General features: G+C 40.9%; 1 protein-coding gene across 3 annotated transcripts in view; it reads left to right on the forward strand.

Moving 5' to 3' along the window:
• celsr2 (cadherin, EGF LAG seven-pass G-type receptor 2) overlaps positions 1–17453 on the forward strand; it is a 43306-nt gene that overhangs the window by 4049 nt on the left and 21804 nt on the right. For all 3 annotated transcript variants that reach the window (XR_007139116.1, XM_047806403.1, XM_027156558.2), the window contains exon 2: positions 15408–16079. Coding sequence is in view for 2 of the 3 variants with exons in the window: in XM_047806403.1 (XP_047662359.1) it covers positions 15408–16079 (672 nt within the window). In the remaining variant the exon portion in view is untranslated. The remainder of the gene's footprint in view (positions 1–15407; positions 16080–17453) is intronic.

Below are 17453 nucleotides of genomic sequence, written 5' to 3' on the forward strand. Positions count from 1 at the left end.
AGATAACCAAGAAGCATGTTACACACGAACCTGCACACACACACAGTCCCCGATAACGATCACCTTACATAATGTACAGAGCTGCTGCAGGTTGGGTTCAGCCTCGCACTGTGGGAGGATTCTGAATCGGAATTTCCCTGTGAGTGGTGTGTTTTTAGACCAAAGCAGGGATTAGTGTGTGTGTGTGTGTGTGTGTGTGTGTGTGTGTGTGTAGTAGTTTTGTGTTTGCTTGTGCACACACATTAGTCTAACTCACAAAGCACTGTGTAGTTGTCTGATAGCTGGTGTGCTGTGAGCCTAAAGAGGAATTCATGAAGAGACGTAAGAGTGCGGAGAAGAGTTCGGTCATTGCTTCCATTGTGTGTGTGTGTGTGTGTGTGTGTGTGTGTGTGTGTGTGTGTGTGTGTGTGTGTGTGTGTTGCTGTAGCGTTTCTGAAAACTCCTGTTGTAGATTTTACAAAGCTTTAAGGGTTCCCCCGAGAGAAAAATCAATAAACCTGTAGGATGAATGTTTCTCTGATTTAGCAGGTGACGTTTTCCCAAGCTGAAGACAGAAAGAGACTCTAACGTATTTATTAGCTCTATTGAGGAGTTTGTTTTGTCTAAAGAAGGCCCTGTAAGTCCTGAGGCTTAATCAAACCCACTGTGTTTGTGTCTTTGAGGCCAACCTTACCTGGAGGTCCCTGAGATATAAAGAGAGATGCTTTCGATGTGACTGTGTTTCAGAGCTCCAGAGTTCTGCGGGAGTTTAGTTCGGGTTCAAGTTTTGTCAGGAAAATTTCACTCAAAAGCTTGTTAGAGCTGCACATGATGGCAAAGCCTGTTATTGTCAAACTATACAGAGTCCCTCAGGGGCCCTAGTGGAGGGAGGGAGGGAGGGAGGGAGGGAAGGAACATGTGAGGGAAGGTCCCTGCTGACAGATGAGCTCTGTGTGTGTGTGTGTGTGTGTGTGTGTGGGTCGATTCGGACCGAAGGCTCGGTCAGGGGCAACAGCTGGGTCCTTGTCCTGACAAATCAGAATGCAGGAACGCTGCACGCCTCACACCTGCTGGTAGACAAAAGGGCGAGAGGGTGATGGGGTGAGGGAACATGAGATGTCTTCATTTTTTTATTAGGTGTCAGTTTGAGGATGTGGCATAATCTTATATATTATAATCAATAATGCATGTTAGAGAGAGAGAGAGAGAGAGAGAGAAAGAGAGGAAGGGAGAGAGAGAGAGAGAGAGAGAGAGAGAGAGAGAGGAAGGGAGAGAGAGAGAGAGAGACAGAGAGAGTGTGTGTGTGAGAGAGAGAGACAGAGAGAGAGACAGAGAGAGAGAGACAGAGTTGTGGGGTAATGATGTGTCTCGCTCTGGTCTCTGAGTAATAAATGAACACGTTTCAGTGGGTTATATAACAGAGCTGAGTGTAAACCTTCCTGTCCACATAAATCTGTAGACACATATGAGATGAGACAGAGACACAGAGACACAGAGACAGACACACAGACACAGAGACAGAAACACAGAGACCTTTCCTCAGGACCTTCCCAGGAAATGCTGATGTCTGTAATCAGGAGGCAGAAGCTCATGTGGCACCATCAGAGCTCCATGTGTGAGTTGATGTGTATGTGTGTATGTGTGCGTGTGTGTGTGTGTAGGTGTGTGTATGTGTGTGTATGTATGTGTGTATATGTGTGTATATGTGTGTGTATGTGTGTGTATGTGTGTGTGTATATGTGTGTGTGTGTATATGTGTGTGTGTGTGTGTATATGTGTGTGTGTGTGTATGTGTGTGTGTGTGTGTGTGTGTGTGTGTATATGTGTGTGTGTGTATGTGTGTGTGTATATGTGTGTATGTGTGTGTGTATGTGGATGTGGTAGCTCAGTGGTTAAGGGGCTACTGATCGGAAGGTCATGGGTTCGAACCCCAGGTCCACCAAGCTGCCACTGCTGGGCCCCTGAGCAAGGCCCTTAACCCTCAGTTGCTCAGTTGTAAGTCACTCTGGATAAGGGTGTCTGCTAAATGCTGTGTGTGTGTGTGTGTGTGTGTGTGTGTGTGTGTGTGTGTGTGTGTGTGTGTGTGTGTGTGTGTGTGAAGCCTGAAGCTCGTCACAAATACCTTTGACTGCTGTTTATATAGAAAGAGGGGGAAAGTACTAAAGAAGAGAGAGAGCTAGAAGGATGAGGAAACAACAAAGTGAGGAGAGATTTAACAAAGAGAAGGATGGCAAAAAGAACAAAGAACAGAAAGAAGGAAGTTTTAGTAAATTAAAAAAGAAAAGATTGAAAAAGGTCTAGAAGATAACTACAGGTACAAAAGTAAGGAGGTGAGATGGAGAGAAATGTGAGACGAATGAAATAGTGGAGTGAAAGAGAGACTTTATACTTTACAATCCTTTATTTTAGGTCAGAATATAAATAATAAAACCAGGCGCACACAACAAACAAACAAACAAACAAACATAAATATTTCAGGTCAAACAGTGAAGATCTTGAATTCTGATGCAAAGTAAAGTGATGTGCATTCTGAACATAGTCTAGTGTTCTCTCTCTCTCTCTCTCTCTCTCTCTCTCTTTCATTCGTTTATTCTCGGGGGTCATTAGTCAAAGGCTCTGTTGGAATGTGAGAACTCAGATTTTCTTTTTTCTCGTCCAAACCCTCCCTCTCTCTCTCTCCCATATCGCTTCTCTCTCTTTCTCTCTGGTGTCATTTCATCCAGCTATAACTCTTCTTGTCCTTTCTTTAAGTTTCTCCCCCGACCTCTCTGTACCCCCCACCCCCACCCCCTCTCTCACTGTGAAGAAAGAATGGTGAAGAGAAATGCTTTGTTAAGTGTGCGGTTGTCATGGTGACTTCAGCGATGCCTGAGAAATGCATGATGGGTGGGGATGTGTGTGTGTGTGTGTGTGTGTGTGTGTGTGTGTTGGGGAGTTTTTGGGTTGGGGGGTTCTTTTGTGCAAAGTTGGGTTTGTGTTTGGGGGTTGGGTGTGTGTGTGTGTGTGTGTGTGTGTGTGTGTGTGTGTGTGTGTGTGTGTGTGTGTGTGTGTGTGTGTGTTGTAAGGAGATGTGGAGTATCCAGCATGAGGTCGTGACCTGCAGCAGACACGATGTTATTAGAACCTTCAGCAATTGATTACAAAACAACGGTCAGTTTTCACAATGTTTCATTACACAAAAAATAAACTGATATAAAATGAGTGTTGATGTTAATGATGAAGCTTCAGAGCAGGTTGTAGAACGTCTCTACAGTTCCAGAAATAAAAACCGTAATAGTCACAAAAACCCTTCTGCTAAGGTGACAAGATCCTTTGGTGTGTGTGTGTGTGTGTCTGTGTGTGTGTGTGTACTTTAGGTGGATGATCTTTACTTATCTTTTCATGATCTTCTTCCTTTTTATTAGCTGATTATGTTCACAGTTACTAGTACAGTGTACGCTGGGTTGGATGAGCTGACGTGTGATTCTGACATAAAACTTCAAATGACCTTCAAAAAAAATTGTGGATTCTTCTCACTCTAATATACACACACACACACACACACACACACACACACACACACACACACACACACACACACACACACACACACACAGCTGCATGAAGCTTCTTCTGTGTGTGTTTAGATGTATGACACCTGTGTGCCATGTTTGTGTCTCACGGTGATGTGAACGATTTATGACATCTTGAATCTGTGACTGTGTGTGTGTGTGTGTGTGTAGGGGTGTGTGTGTGTGTGTGTGTGTGTGTGTGTGTGTGTGTGTGTGTGTGTGTGTGTGTGAACTCAGAACCAGGTTTATTGGCCAAATGTGTTGACACACAAGGAATTTGTTTCCAGCTGTTTGTAACACAAAAATACATAAATAACTCTATACTATACATTTAGCTTGGACTAGACAAGACAAGACAATACAGACTATATCCCACAATAACTCTCTCTCTGCTCTGTCGATTTGGTAGTCAGGATGTGTGGGACATGACATCATCTGTGTGTGGTGGGGCTGCTTCATTAGAAGAAAAAACACACCTCGAACCCAGACCCTCTCTTTCACTCACACAGGTTTAATAAGCCACATTCGGGTGACCCTGCTTTGTGTGTGTGTGTGTGTGTGTGTGTGTGTGAGTGAAAGAGAGGGTCTGGGTTCGAGGTGTGTTTTTTCTTCTAATGAAGCAGCCCCACCCCCAGTAGTGACATCACTGATAATGTTTCACTGGCAAGACTGTTAACAAAGCATTAATAACTGGTTATTAATGATCCAGACAGTCAACATTACCTCAGAGATGCGCTAACATGGCTAACAGTTACAGCTAACTTGTGTAGAACTTATAAAGTGGTGACTGTGACAGTGACATTGTGCAGCTCGTATCAACCTGCTTATTAAATACACTGTGGGATGCTAGCTAGCTAAATGTGAAGATTTTGGAATTAGTCAGTTCTGTGTTAACCACGGGCTTTGTGTTAAATCACTTTAAATCAGTTTGTATTCACATTTCTAGACACAAAATAAATTCTAAAGTTGTTAGTTTAGTGTTAGGTTTAGCATTAGGTTAGGTTTAGCACTAGATTAGGTTTAGCACTAGATTAGGTTTAGCACTATGTTAGGTTTAGCACTAGATTAGGTTTAGCACTATGTTAGGTTTAGCACTAGATTAGGTTTAGCACTATGTTAGGTTTAGCACTAGATTAGGTTTAGCACTATGTTAGGTTTAGCACTATGTTAGGTTTAGCACTAGATTAGGTTTAGCACTATGTTAGGTTTAGCACTATATTAGGTTTAGCACTTGATTAGGTTTAGCACTAGATTAGGTTTAGCACTAGATTAGGTTTAGCACTAGATTAGGTTTAGCACTAGATTAGATTTTGCACTATGTTAGGTTTAGCAGTAGGTTAGGTTTAGCAGTAGGTTAGGTTTAGCAGTAGGTTAGGTTTAGCACTAGGTTACTGTAGGTTATTGATAAACAGTCTGTGGTCGTTATGGTAACGTTTCTATATTCTGACAGGATCGGGTTGCTGAAATCTGAATCTGACTAATGTCAACTAGTTTCGTTTTATTTAGCTTCCCGTCTGTCTACGTTAGCTAATGGTCAAGATATTATCGAGGACATAGGGGATTTCTCATTTGCATATTCATGTACATATGTAGATTCTGGTATATTAAAGATGATGATATTGATGCTGCTGCTGCTGCTGCTGATAATGATGATGGTGACGATGATGATGAAGATGATCCCTGTTAGCTAATTGTTGGAGAATAACGGAGACACAGAATCTCTGGACAATAAGAGAGATTTTGTGTTTCTACATTTTATTGCTAACTTGGCAGATGGTGTCTGTTTGTGTCTGTGTGTGTCTGTGTGTTTGGGTAGAGTGAGTGTGTGTGTCTGGGTGTGTCTGGGTAGAGTGAGTGTGTGTGTCTGTGTGGTTGGGTAGAGTGAGTTTGTGTGTCTGTGTGTTTGGGTAGAGTGAGTGTGTGTGTCTGTGTGTGTCTGTGTGTGTCTGTGTGTGTCTGTGTGTTTGGGTAGAGTGAGTGGGTGTCTGTGTGTCTGGGTAGAGTGAGTGGGTGTGTGTGACATCTTCCTTATTCAGCTGCACTCAGCAAATACAAGGCAAAAATCCCATTGCTGCCAATCTAACTCATACACACACACACACACACACACACACACACACACACACACACACACACACACACACACACACACACACACACACACACTGCAATATGCACTTTAATATATGTGTGTTTAATATGCAAATTTTGCCTATTGATGAGAACACTCAGGTCGCTGTGACTGACTTTCTCTATCCCATAATAGGCAGAAAGTTAAGTAATGTCACCGTAACAACTCTGTACTGAATCAGTTTCTACTGAATCAGTTTCTACTGGCTTTATCACACATGTAGATGTACACATGTAGAGAGATAAAGAATTCTAGACAGTGAGTGTTTGGTGTGTGGCTCAGCGAGGTGTGTGTGAGGATGGGGTTGGATACATCGTCATAATGTCGTATTCATATTCATCCTTTCATCCGGGCTTAGATTGTTGTTGAGTGTGTGTGTGTGTCTGTGTGTGTGTGTGTGTGTGTGTGAGTGTGTGTGAGTGTGTGTGTGTGTGTGAGTTTGTGTGTGTGTCTGAGTGTGTGTGTGTGTGTGTGTGTGTGTGTGTGTGTGTGTGTGTGTGTGTGTGTGTGTGTGTGTGAGTGTGTGTGAGTGTGTGTGTGTATGAGTGTGTGTGAGTGTGTTTGTGTGTGTGTGCATGTGTGTGTGTTTGTGTGTGTGAGTGTGTGTGAGTGTGTGTGAGTGTGTGTGTGTGTGTGTGTGTGTGTGTGTGTGTGTGTGTGTGAGTGTGTGTGTGTGTGAGTGTGTGTGTGTGTGTGAGTGTGTGTGTGCATGTGTGTGTGCATGTGTGTGTGTGTGTGTGTGTGTGTGTGTTTGAGCTCTAACCTGCTCTGATCAGGTCTTTTTCCTTATTGCAGTGGTGCTCCTACATACTGATTGGTCTGTGAGGTGTTGATTATCCCTAGTGAGCACGCTCAGATTGCAGCTCAGGTGGAAGAGATTTCTCACTCTGTTCCCATGACGTCTGCCCCCTCAGCAACTCTGCTGTCTCTATGGATACGGCACCCAGTGGGGATTTTTGGGAAGAATTGGGGTGTCATTTATTGGAAAAATAACACACACACACACACACACACACAGTAGTGACGTTTGTCATCTCAGACAGATGAACATGTTACTGGAAGGTTTTGATTGGCTCTGAATTTTATTTTTGTACATCCACTGAGGCAGACATTCAGTGACTCATTGACTTGGTGAGTCGATATGTCAGTGAACTAAAGGGTCAGTCAGAGAGTCAAGAGTCAGTGGCTCAGTGAATCAGTGGGTCAGGTAATTAGACAGTCAAGTTAGAGACTCTGTGAATTAGTCAGAGCGTCTGTGGATTGTCCTGGAGACAGTGATTGGCTTTGTGACATTGTGCTGATTGATTATAGTAGTGTTCAGTTATAGTAGTGTTCAGTTATAGTAGTGTACAGTTACAGTAGTGTTCAGTTATAGTAGTGTTCAGTTATAGTACTGTACAGTTATAGTAGTGTTCAGTTACAGTAGTGTACAGTTGTAGTAATGTACAGTTATAGTAGTGTTCAGTTATAGTAGTGTACAGTTACAGTAGTGTTCAGCCACAGTAGTGTACAGTTATAGTAGTGTACAGTTACAGTAGTGTTTAGTTATAGTAGTGTTTAGTTATAGTAGTGTTCAGTTATAGTAGTGTTCAGTTACAGTAGTGTTCAGTCACAGTAGTGTACAGTTATAGTAGTGTACAGTTACAGTAGTGTTCAGTTACAGTAGTGTTCAGTTATAGTAGTGTTCAGTTATAGTACTGTTCAGTTATAGTAGTGTTCAGTTACAGTAGTGTACAGTTGTAGTAGTGTACAGTTATAGTAGTGTTCAGTTATAGTAGTGTACAGTTACAGTAGTGTTCAGTCACAGTAGTGTACAGTTATAGTAGTGTACAGTTACAGTAGTGTTCAGTTACAGTAGTGTACAGTTATAGTAGTGTTCAGTTACAGTAGTGTACAGTTATAGTAGTGTTCAGTTACAGTAGTGTACAGTTATAGTAGTGTTCAGTTATAGTACTGTACAGTTATAGTAGTGTTCAGTTACAGTAGTGTACAGTTGTAGTAGTGTTCAGTTATAGTAGTGTTCAGTTATAGTAGTGTACAGTTACAGTAGTGTTCAGTCACAGTAGTGTACAGTTATAGTAGTGTACAGTTATAGTAGTGTTCAGTTATAGTACTGTACAGTTATAGTAGTGTACAGTTACAGTAGTGTTCAGTCACAGTAGTGTACAGTTATAGTAGTGTACAGTTATAGTAGTGTACAGTTACAGTAGTGTACAGTCACAGTAGTGTACAGTTATAGTAGTGTTCAGTTATAGTAGTGTACAGTTACAGTAGTGTACAGTTACAGTAGTGTTCAGTTATAGTAGTGTTCAGTTATAGTAGTGTACAGTTATAGTAGTGTTCAGTTATAGTAGTGTACAGTTATAGTAGTGTACAGTCACAGTAGTGTTCAGTCACAGTAGTGTTCAGTTATAGTAGTGTTCAGTTCTAGTAGTGTTCAGTCACAGTAGTGTACAGTTATAGTAGTGTTCAGTTATAGTAGTGTACAGTTACAGTAGTGTTCAGTCACAGTAGTGTTCAGTTATAGTAGTGTACAGTTACAGTAGTGTTCAGTTACAGTACTGTACAGTTACAGTAGTGTTCAGTTACAGTACTGTACAGTTACAGTAGTATTTAGTTATAGTAGTGTTCAGTTATAGTAGTGTACAGTTATAGTAGTGTTCAGTTATAGTAGTGTACAGTTACAGTAGTGTACAGTTACAGTAGTGTTCAGTTACAGTAGTGTTCAGTTATAGTAGTGTTCAGTTATAGTAGTGTACAGTTATAGTAGTGTACAGTTATAGTAGTGTTCAGTCACAGTAGTGTTCAGTTATAGTAGTGTTCAGTTATAGTAGTGTTCAGTTATAGTAGTGTACAGTTATAGTAGTGTACAGTTACAGTAGTGTTCAGTCACAGTAGTGTTCAGTTATAGTAGTGTACAGTTACAGTAGTGTTCAGTTACAGTACTGTACAGTTACAGTAGTGTTCAGTTACAGTACTGTACAGTTACAGTAGTATTTAGTTATAGTAGTGTTCAGTTATAGTAGTGTACAGTTATAGTAGTGTACAGTTATAGTAGTGTTCAGTTATAGTAGTGTTCAGTCACAGTAGTGTACAGTTATAGTAGTGTACAGTTATAGTAGTGTTCAGTTATAGTAGTGTTCAGTCACAGTAGTGTACAGTTATAGTAGTGTACAGTTATAGTAGTGTTCAGTCACAGTAATGTACAGTTATAGTAGTGTACAGTTATAGTAGTGTACAGTTACAGTACTGTTCAGTTACAGTAGTGTACAGTTATAGTAGTGTTCAGTCACAGTAGTGTACAGTTACAGTAGTGTACAGTCACAGTAGTGTTCAGTCACAGTAGTGTTCAGTCATAGTAGTGTACAGTTATAGTAGTGTTCAGTCACAGTAGTGTACAGTTATAGTAGTGTTCAGTTATTGTAGTGTACAGTTATAGTAGTGTTCAGTTACAGTACTGTACAGTTACAGTAGTGTTCAGTTACAGTACTGTACAGTTACAGTAGTATTTAGTTATAGTAGTGTTCAGTTATAGTAGTGTACAGTTATAGTAGTGTACAGTTATAGTAGTGTTCAGTTATAGTAGTGTTCAGTCACAGTAGTGTTCAGTCATAGTAGTGTTCAGTTATAGTAGTGTTCAGTTCTAGTAGTGTTCAGTCACAGTAGTGTACAGTTATAGTAGTGTTAAGTTATAGTAGTGTACAGTTATAGTAGTGTACAGTTACAGTAGTGTTCAGTTATAGTAGTGTTCATTTATAGTAGTGTACAGTTATAGTAGTGTTCAATTATAGTAGTGTTCAGTTATAGTAGTGCCCAGTTACAGTGGTGTACAGTTATAGTAGTGTACAGTTACAGTAGTGTTCAGTTATAGTAGTGTACAGTTACAGTAGTGTTCAGTTATAGTAGTGTTCAGTTATAGTAGTGTACAGTTATAGTAGTGTACAGTTATAGTAGTGTTCAGTCACAGTAGTGTTCAGTCACAGTAGTGTACAGTTATAGTAGTGTACAGTTATAGTAGTGTTCAGTCACAGTAGTGTTCAGTCACAGTAGTGTACAGTTATAGTAGTGTACAGTTATAGTAGTGTACAGTTACAGTAGTGTTCAGTTATAGTAGTGTACAGTTACAGTAGTGTTCAGTCACAGTAATGTACAGTTATAGTAGTGTACAGTTACAGTAGTGTTCAGTTATAGTAGTGTACAGTCACAGTAGTGTACAGTTATAGTAGTGTACAGTTACAGTAGTGTACAGTTATAGTAGTGTTCAGTTATAGTAGTGTTCAGTCACAGTAGTGTTCAGTCACAGTAGTGTTCAGTCATAGTAGTGTTCAGTTATAGTAGTGTTCAGTTATAGTAGTGTTCAGTTATAGTAGTGTTCAGTCACAGTAGTGTACAGTTATAGTAGTGTTCAGTTATAGTAGTGTTCAGTCACAGTAGTGTACAGTTATAGTAGTATTCAGTTATAGTAGTGTACAGTTACAGTAGTGTTCAGTTATAGCAGTGTACAGTTATAGTAGTGTTCAGTTACAGTAGTGTTCAGTCACAGTAGTGTACAGTTATAGTAGTGTACAGTTATAGTAGTGTTCAGTTATAGTAGTGTTCAGTTATAGTAGTGTACAGTCACAGTAGTGTACAGTTATAGTAGTGTACAGTTACAGTAGTGTACAGTTATAGTAGTGTTCAGTTATAGTAGTGTTCAGTTATAGTAGTGTACAGTTATAGTAGTGTTCAGTCACAGTAGTGTACAGTTATAGTAGTGTTCAGTTATAGTAGTGTTCAGTCACAGTAGTGTACAGTTATAGTAGTGTTCAGTTATAGTAGTGTACAGTTACAGTAGTGTACAGTTATAGTAGTGTACAGTTACAGTAGTGTACAGTTATAGTAGTGTACAGTTACAGTAGTGTTCAGTCACAGTAGTGTACAGTTATAGTAGTGTTCAGTTATAGTAGTGTTCAGTCACAGTAGTGTACAGTTATAGTAGTGTTCAGTTATAGTAGTGTACAGTTACAGTAGTGTTCAGTTATAGTAGTGTTCAGTTATAGTAGTGTACAGTTATAGTAGTGTACAGTTATAGTAGTGTACAGTCACAGTAGTGTTCAGTTATAGTAGTGTTCAGTTATAGTAGTGTTCAGTTCTAGTAGTGTTCAGTCACAGTAGTGTACAGTTATAGTAGTGTTCAGTTATAGTAGTGTACAGTTACAGTAGTGTTCAGTCACAGTAGTGTTCAGTTATAGTAGTGTACAGTTACAGTAGCGTTCAGTTACAGTACTGTACAGTTACAGTAGTGTTCAGTTACAGTAGTATTTAGTTATAGTAGTGTTCAGTTATAGTAGTGTACAGTTATAGTAGTGTACAGTTATAGTAGTGTTCAGTTATAGTAGTGTTCAGTCACAGTAGTGTACAGTTATAGTAGTGTTCAGTTATAGTAGTGTTCAGTCACAGTAGTGTACAGTTATAGTAGTGTACAGTTATAGTAGTGTTCAGTTATAGTAGTGTTCAGTCACAGTAGTGTACAGTTATAGTAGTGTACAGTTACAGTACTGTTCAGTTACAGTACTGTTCAGTTACAGTAGTGTACAGTTATAGTAGTGTTCAGTCACAGTAGTGTACAGTTACAGTAGTGTACAGTTATAGTAGTGTTCAGTCACAGTAGTGTTCAGTTATAGTAGTGTACAGTTATAGTAGTGTTCAGTCACAGTAGTGTACAGTTACAGTAGTGTACAGTTACAGTAGTGTTCAGTTATAGTAGTGTTCAGTCACAGTAGTGTTCAGTCACAGTAGTGTTCAGTTATAGTAGTGTTCAGTTATAGTAGTGTACAGTTATAGTAGTGTTCAGTCACAGTAGTGTACAGTTATAGTAGTGTTCAGTTATAGTAGTGTACAGTTATAGTAGTGTTCAGTCACAGTAGTGTTCAGTCATAGTAGTGTTCAGTTATAGTAGTGTTCAGTTCTAGTAGTGTTCAGTCACAGTAGTGTACAGTTATAGTAGTGTTAAGTTATAGTAGTGTACAGTTATAGTAGTGTACAGTTACAGTAGTGTTCAGTTATAGTAGTGTTCATTTATAGTAGTGTACAGTTATAGTAGTGTTCAATTATAGTAGTGTTCAGTTATAGTAGTGCCCAGTTACAGTGGTGTACAGTTATAGTAGTGTACAGTTACAGTAGTGTTCAGTTATAGTAGTGTACAGTTACAGTAGTGTTCAGTTATAGTAGTGTTCAGTTATAGTAGTGTACAGTTATAGTAGTGTACAGTTACAGTAGTGTTCAGTCACAGTAGTGTTCAGTCACAGTAGTGTACAGTTATAGTAGTGTACAGTTATAGTAGTGTTCAGTTATAGTAGTGTACAGTCACAGTAGTGTTCAGTTATAGTAGTGTTCAGTTATAGTAGTGTACAGTTACAGTAGTGTTCAGTTATAGTAGTGTACAGTTACAGTAGTGTTCAGTCACAGTAATGTACAGTTATAGTAGTGTACAGTTACAGTAGTGTTCAGTTATAGTAGTGTACAGTCACAGTAGTGTACAGTTATAGTAGTGTACAGTTACAGTAGTGTACAGTTATAGTAGTGTTCAGTTATAGTAGTGTTCAGTCACAGTAGTGTTCAGTCACAGTAGTGTTCAGTCATAGTAGTGTTCAGTTATAGTAGTGTTCAGTTATAGTAGTGTTCAGTCACAGTAGTGTACAGTTATAGTAGTGTTCAGTTATAGTAGTGTTCAGTCACAGTAGTGTACAGTTATAGTAGTATTCAGTTATAGTAGTGTACAGTTACAGTAGTGTTCAGTTATAGCAGTGTACAGTTATAGTAGTGTTCAGTTACAGTAGTGTTCAGTCACAGTAGTGTACAGTTATAGTAGTGTACAGTTATAGTAGTGTTCAGTTATAGTAGTGTTCAGTTATAGTAGTGTACAGTCACAGTAGTGTACAGTTATAGTAGTGTACAGTTACAGTAGTGTACAGTTATAGTAGTGTTCAGTTATAGTAGTGTTCAGTTATAGTAGTGTACAGTTATAGTAGTGTTCAGTCACAGTAGTGTACAGTTATAGTAGTGTTCAGTTATAGTAGTGTTCAGTCACAGTAGTGTACAGTTATAGTAGTGTTCAGTTATAGTAGTGTACAGTTACAGTAGTGTACAGTTATAGTAGTGTACAGTTACAGTAGTGTACAGTTATAGTAGTGTACAGTTACAGTAGTGTTCAGTCACAGTAGTGTACAGTTATAGTAGTGTTCAGTTATAGTAGTGTTCAGTCACAGTAGTGTACAGTTATAGTAGTGTTCAGTTATAGTAGTGTACAGTTACAGTAGTGTACAGTTATAGTAGTGTACAGTTACAGTAGTGTACAGTTATAGTAGTGTACAGTTACAGTAGTGTTCAGGTAAACGTCTCTGAGGGTGAGTGGGTTTGAGGTTGCGTCAGAACTACACACACAAACACACACTGAACCACACACTGAACCACACACACAACCACACACTGAACCACACACTGAACTACACACACAACCACACACTGAACCACACACTGAACCACACACTGAACTACACACACAACCACACACAGAACCACACACTGAACTACACACACAACCACACACTGAACCACACACTGAACTACACACTGAACTACACACACAACCACACACAGAACCACACACTGAACCACACACAGAACCACACACAGAACTGCACACAGAAACACACACACAACCACACACAGACAACCACACACTGAACTTCACACACAACCACACACTGAACACAGAACCACACACACAAGCACACACTGAACTTCACACACAGAGTCACACACAGAACTGCACACACAACCACACATGGAGGGCACCAGCAACAACACAGTCAGCTTCATTAATATTAATTATACAAGTGCAGATTAATTAGTTTTCATCAGCGAGTGAGGTGAGAGCAGAGGAGATGTGTGTGTGTGTGTGTTTCTATGCAGATTTGTTGATCCTGAAACATTTCTGCATTTGCAGGGAGCTGAACATGATGCACATTGCTGAAGGGAAAAAATGATATCAGAGTTTAAAAATATATTTTACATGAAATGATGGAAGAGAAATTTAGAACAAAAGAAAGAACAAAGACGTGTGCAAATTAACATCACTGTGCTAACGTTACAGGAGAAGGTGATGGACTGTGTGTGTGTGTGTGTGTGTGTGTGTGTGTGTGTGTGTGTGTGTGTGTGTGTGTGTGTGTGTGTGTGTGTGAGTGAGGAGGTTGCTGAGGATCTTGACTTTCCCTTTGAACTGCTCTGCTGGTGTATGTAGGTCACGGCTCTTTGCCCTTGTTACTGTGATTCTCTCTTATTCCCTTTGAAATCTTCTCTCCTCGTGCTGCTGCAGCATCCCTTTTTCCTGTTTCTTTATTGGAGAAGAAACATTTTTAGTTTTTGATGTATTTTGTGTAAGAAGAAGCCCTGGACTTGTAATGAACCTCTTCATTAGTATTGTTTAGTGGGTAGTATATAGTGAGGAGGGTGTGTTTGGTTTGGGACACACCCCCAACATCGCGTGACATCTCCTGTGTTTCCTGTTCATATGTGAATTTTAGAGTAGCTCTAAGTGTCTGAGTGAGTACTAGAGAGAGAGAGAGAGAGAGAGAGAGAGAGAGAGAGAGAGAGAGAGAGAGAGAGAGAGAGAGAGAGTGTAAGCACTCTTTTACTTCATTATTAATTAATTTTCATCCACTTTCTGATAACAGGAGTGTGTGCGTGTGTGTGGGCTTATGTGCACGCTTCAGACTGTCTGTATTTGTGTGTGTGTGTGTGTGTGTGTGTGCTTGCCCTCTGTATCACTGGTGTCTTGCCCTGTGGCTGGAGTCCAGAACTTTACACAAAGCTGATCATTGATGAAAAATGTGTGTGTGTGTGTGTGTGTGTGTGTGTGTGTGTGTGTGTGTGTGTGTGTGTGTGTGTGTGTGTGTGTGTGTGTGTGTGTGTGTGTGTGTGTGTGTGTGTATGTGTGTGTGTACGTGTGTGTCTGTGAGGATGTCTTTGATTTGATTAAATGTGGTGTGTGTTTCTCTTCTGTTTGTGTACAGACTGTCTTCCTTGTTCTCATAAGCAGCAGATTAATGCTGTGTTTTTGGGTCTGTGCCCCGCGGTCTCTCAGTCTGTGTGTGTGTGTGTGTGTGTGTGTGTGTGTGTGTGTGTGTGTGGGTTGGCTAGTGTTGGACCTCTTTTCATGTCTTTTTCTCCATAAATCCCCCTCTCCCATCACTCAGTGCCCTACAAACACCCAGGTGCCCCACACTGTTCTGTACTTTTACACGATGTAGGGGAATTATTTTAAACACACCTTCTTCTTGACAGCTCTACTACGTCCCCAGCAGTGAAACTTAGGTGATGAAGTAAAGAAGGGTGGAGCTTTATTTACATATGTTTATTTGATATTTTCACTACGTTAACATATAAATGGCATGAAATACACTGTAATAGTGCAGCAGCTCCACAGTGCTAGTGCTAGTGCTAGCAAGCTAATAATAAAATAATAATAATAATAATAATGTCTCTCTCTCTCACACACTCTCTCTCTCTCTCTCTCTCACTCACACACACACACTCTCTGTCTGTCTCTCTCTCTCACACTCTCTTTCTGTCTCTGTCTCTGTCTCTCTCTCTTTCTCTCTCTCTCTCTGTCTCTCTCTCTCACACACTCTCTCTCTCTCTCACTCTCACACACTCTCTCTGTCTGTCTCTCTCTCTCTGTCTCTGTCTGTCTCTCTCTCTCTCAGATGGTGTTCACTCAGTCTCGGCTCAGTGCTTGCTGCAGGTTACCATTATCACAGATGAAATGCTCTCTAACAGCATCACGCTCCGATTGGCTAACACCTCCCAGGAGCGCTTCCTCTCCGTCTTATTGGCAGAGTTCTTGGAGGGCGTGGCCAGTGTGCTGTCTGCTCGCCGCGATGATGTCATCATCTTCAATGTCCAAGACGACACTGACGTCAACGCTGCCATATTAAATGTCAGCCTGTCTGTGTTCCGATTGGGTGACAGGCTTGTGGGTGGGGCCTCTCACCTGGGAGCATTGGGGGTGGAGTTTATAGGTTCAGAAGAGCTCCAGGAGCGTCTTTACCTGAACCGGAGCTTGCTAGCACACATTTCCTCTCAGCAGGTCCTGCCTTTCGATGACAACATCTGCCTGCGTGAGCCGTGTGAGAACTACATGAAATGTGTGTCGGTGCTGAAGTTCGACAGCCTTGCGCCATTCGTCACCTCTGACACCATCCTGTTTCGCCCCATTCAGCCAATCACAGGCCTCCGCTGCCGGTGCCCGCCCGGATTCACCGGCGAGTTCTGTGAGACCGAGATAAACCTGTGCTACTCAAACCCATGTGGGAACAATGGGGTGTGTCGCTCTCATGAGGGAGGGTTTACCTGCGAGTGTCTCCATGACTATACAGGTGAGTCCGGGAAGTGGGTGGGGCTTAAATGCTCAAAATGTATTTTATGTGCTGGTGTATATGTCAATACTGCAGTCACAAATGCAGAGTGAGACGAACAACACACACACACACACACACACCACTCAATGCCACTTCTCCAGTTTAATGAGGCCCTTAATCACAGATCCACATAAAATAAAGAATTAATGCCACCAAGCCAGTGAGCGGAGGGTGACATGTGTCCCAGTGTAGCATGTGTTCCAGTGAGTGTAGCATGTGTCCCAGTGTGGCATGTGTCCCAGTGTGGCATGTGTCCCAGTGTAACATGTATCCCAGTGTAACATGTGTCCCAGTGAGTGTAGCATGTGTGCCAGTGTAGCATGTGTCCCAGTGTAGCATGTGTCCCAGTGTAGCATGTGTCCCAGTGTAACATGTGTCCCAGTGTAACATGTGTCCCAGTGTAGCATGTGTCCCAGTGAGTGTAGCATGTGTCCCAGTGAGTGTAGCATGTGTCCCAGTGAGTGTAACATGTGTCCCAGTGAGTGTAGCATGTGTCCCACTGCACCAGCATCACACTCTGTTAGGAGATGTCACCTAACATGAGCTCAGGATTTAGGTTAGTATGAAGTTCACATATGATGTTTAATACAATAGGAATTGTATATATGGGTGTATAAATGGTGTAACTGCTCCACACTACCTCCACAGTGTCTCTCTTCCATCTGAGTGTGTGTGTGTGTGTGTGTGTGTGTGTGTGTGTGTGTGTGTGTGTGTGTGTGTGTGTGTGTGTTGGCTGTCAGTATGAATCATTAAAAGTGTTAAAAATGAGCAGAATCCCCGGGGACGTCTTTGTCTCTTGTACAGAGATAAATGGATCACGAAACACTGCTGCTGTTCTTTGTGTGTGTGTGTGTGTGTGTGTGTGTTTTACATGCTCTGATGTGTTTATTCCACACGTTTTCATCTCACGTCAGAACTCGAACTGCTCTGCGTCCATCACAACAATTTCCAAAACAACCCTCCATTACTATGGAATACTGCTGGTTGCCATGGTTACCCAGGAAGTATAACACACACACAGGCAGGCAATCAGTGTGTAGTGAAATGTGATTATATACAGTATTTATAGTCAAAATGCACTTGATTGCCTCAGCAAGTGTGGGCTTTTGTGTGCGTGTGTGTATATGTGTGGGTGTGTGGGTGTGGTGGCTGGGGTGTTTTAATCAGCACTAGGTGTGTACCTATAAATTTATCAGACTAATTTGCATATTGAGAAAGGGACAAAAAGAATATGAGTAATTCAAGTCAAGTCAAGAGTCAAGAAGCTTTTATTGTCATTACACCATATATAACTGTTACAGTACACAGTATACTGTGTGTGTATACTGTGTG

Source organism: Tachysurus fulvidraco, chromosome 2, assembly GCF_022655615.1.
Source record: "Tachysurus fulvidraco isolate hzauxx_2018 chromosome 2, HZAU_PFXX_2.0, whole genome shotgun sequence".
NCBI lineage: Eukaryota > Metazoa > Chordata > Actinopteri > Siluriformes > Bagridae > Tachysurus > Tachysurus fulvidraco.